Source organism: Microtus ochrogaster, chromosome 5 (genome assembly GCF_000317375.1).
Source record: "Microtus ochrogaster isolate Prairie Vole_2 chromosome 5, MicOch1.0, whole genome shotgun sequence".
NCBI lineage: Eukaryota > Metazoa > Chordata > Mammalia > Rodentia > Cricetidae > Microtus > Microtus ochrogaster.
The window spans coordinates 16,512,378-16,515,562 of NC_022012.1; the positions used below are offsets into that span (position 1 = coordinate 16,512,378).

Here is a 3,185-nt window from a genome sequence, read left to right on the forward strand (position 1 = left end):
CTTCCTTCCTTCCTTCCTTCCTTCCTTCCTTCCTTCCCTCCTTCCTTCCTTTTTGGTTTTTTGAGACAGGGTTTCTCTGTAGCTTTGGAGCTTATCCTGGAACTAGCTCTTGTAGACCAGGCTGGCCTTGAACTCACAGAGATCCTCCTGCCTCTGCTTCTGCTGGGATTAAAGACGTACATCACCACTGCCAGGCTTCCTATTCTCTTTTCAACAAAAGGACACCTATATATCTTACTTTATATGTTTGTATTTATCATGTATTTGCAAAATAATTACTTTGTAGTATTGGAAGTTATGATATTCCTATGGTATAAGAACCAAAGTGAAGACAAAAGTTAATGACATCAAATAGTCAGGGAAATATAAAATGGATACATATGGGTACAAGAATTTATACACGGCCAATAAAACTGCCAACTCCTTTAGTAATTTTAAAAATAAATTAAAGTACCAGAGGTTATTTTTAAAATCCCAGGTTGATTAAGTCCGGATAGGACAAGAAAAAAATTATCTGGCTGCAGGTTAATAGAAATTCTTATATCCCTGTTGGTGGCAAGATAAATGATCTATTACTGGTTGCTGAGATGACAACAGCAATTAAGAAACAAGTGAGGATATTCTGATCCTATGATTTTATCAGAAAGAAATTTATCCTAAGGGAATACAAATTCAAAGCATTAAATGACAATAAAGTGGGACTTTAACAGTGATTTTTCTGCAACTAGTAAAAGAAAATGTTTTGGGGTGGGGGTGGGGCTCATGGCTCCTTGGGGTTAGAGTCTATGACTATTATGACGAGGGGCATGGCAGCAAACAATCAGGCATGGCACTGGAGCAGTAGCAAAGAACTTACAGCCTCTAATCCCCAAGCTGGAGGCAGAGAATGGGAATGGCATGGGCTTTTGAGACTTCAAAGTGACACACCTCCAAAAAGGCCACACCTTCTATCCTAGTTAGGGTTCCCACTGCTGCAGTGAAACACCATGACCACATCCACTTGAGGAGGAAGGGGTTTATTTGGCTTACACTTCCATAGTACTGTTTATCACTGAAGGAAGTCAGGACAGGACAGGAACTCAAACAGGGCAGAGACCTGGAGGCAGAAGCTGATGCAGAGGCCGGGAGAGGTGCTGCTTACTGGCTTGTTCCCAAGGCCTGCTCAGCCTGCTTTCTTATAGAACCTAGGACACGACCCCAGGGATGGCACCACCTACAATGGCTGTGCCCACTCCAATCACTAGTTAAGAAAATGCCTTACAATAGGATCATCCTAGAGGCATTTTCTCAATTAAGGTTCCCTCCTTTCAGATAACTTGAGCTTATATGAGAATTAGCCAGTATACCTCCTAATCCTTCCCAAACAGTTCCATCAACTGGAGACCAAGCATTCAAATATATGAGCCTATGGGGTGGGGGCATTCTCATTCAAATCATCACAATGGCCATGAGCCTCGTGGTAAAATATAAAATAATAGAAATGGGTTAATTTAAGATAAGAGTAAGCCAGAAATACACTTAAGCTATTGGCCAAACAATATTGCAAATAATATAGTTTTCGAGTGATTATTTCATGGTCTGGGCAGCTGGGAACAGACAAGCAGCCTCCGTCTACATATTATAATGCAATGCTATTTAGTAAAATGTAATGCTGTTTAGAAACTATTAAAAACATTACAGGTATGTCTATTGCTTTACAAAGATACCTGGATATAATAAAGAGTCTGAGGATCCAGGTAAGCAGTACCAAACCCTGCTGAGTAAGTATATTAAATATAAGGCTGGGGCTCAGGGAAATGATTTGTAAATACATATATAATTACTATTATATATTTTTAGCTGTAGAAGAGTACACAAACAAAACATGAATAGTTATGTGTTAACACATACAAAGGGAATTAAGGGGTGGGAACAGGGGATACATACGCATGAAGCATAACGAAAGTCCAGCAGGACTTCCACCACTGACTAGAGTTGTATCAATTACCTTTCGCCTCTCATCATCTGGGTAAGTCCAGTAGGAGATACAGTTTCCAGAGAGAACACACCATCTTCGATGCCAGGCACCAAAACCACTAACATCTTCAAATATGGTCTGGAAGTCAATTGAAACACTGACATTAGAAAATTAAAGAAAAATGTTCTTATCTGTTACATTTTTATGTGAAAATATGTTTGTATGAGTTTATTGTGTCTTTTAATTTAGCAATAAAAGTCAGATTGTTCTATCAAAAATGCATTTAAGAATATCTAGACCAAGCCGGGCAGTGTGGTGCTTGTGATCACTGTGAGGTCAAGGTCAGCCGAAGCTATGTAGTCCCTGTCTTGAAGTGCCACATCTTCTGAATGGCTGTCCTAATCACACACAAGTTCACTGGGATGTACAGACTTTAGACAAGGAGAATATTAGTATGTGATTAAAGGGTGACTAGATTATCAAATGTGATAAAGCAGGGACTGATGTGACTGACAATCTGCCAATATAGGCAAAGCTGTCTTTAAAATGTCCTGCTTCACAGAAAAGTCTGCCAAATACTATGGGCCCGTAGGCTAGAGATGGATGCTCCAATGTTACAAAAAAATCTTTGGTTGACTGTCCAGGCAGCGAGATGTCTCTATCAATCCTAGAGTTTTGAAAGTAGCTTACAATTCACTTCCTGGGGCTGGAGAGATGGCTCAGTGGTTAAGAGCATTGCCTGCTCTTCCAAAGGTCCTGAGTTCAATTCCAGGCAACCACATGGTGGCTCACAACCATCTGTAATGAGGTCTCGTGCCCTCTTCTGGCTAGCTGTATACATAATAAATAAATATTAAAAAAAAAATTCACTTTCTGTTTACTTGGGTAATGTTATATCCTTCTGGTATCTTTGATGGAGTTAAAAAATAGTTATAGTTTTCCTTAGTTATGATAAAAGATAAAATAGATATCAATACTGTAATTATAATTCTTGCTTAATAACTGTTTTATTATATGTAATTTTACTATGTTAAAGTTAAAACCTTCCTTTTTATTTAAATAGAAAAGGGGAAATGTTGTGGAAAGTCTTTCTGTCTATGTGTTGCTTTTATTGGTTAATGAATAAAAAAGCTGCTTTTAGTCAATGTCTTAACCAAATATAGAATATAGCCAGGTATAAAAGATATATATATATATATATATATATATATATATATATATATATATA

The 3,185-nt window shown here is 37.9% G+C and overlaps 1 protein-coding gene across 1 annotated transcript in view; it reads right to left on the bottom strand.

Annotated features, from left to right (window-relative positions):
* The window catches only part of Anln (anillin actin binding protein), a 59,633-nt gene that overhangs the window by 5,766 nt on the left and 50,682 nt on the right, over positions 1-3,185 (bottom strand). The window contains exon 22 of the mRNA XM_005346952.3: positions 1,988-2,095. Coding sequence (XP_005347009.1) covers positions 1,988-2,095 — 108 coding nt within the window. The remainder of the gene's footprint in view (positions 1-1,987; positions 2,096-3,185) is intronic.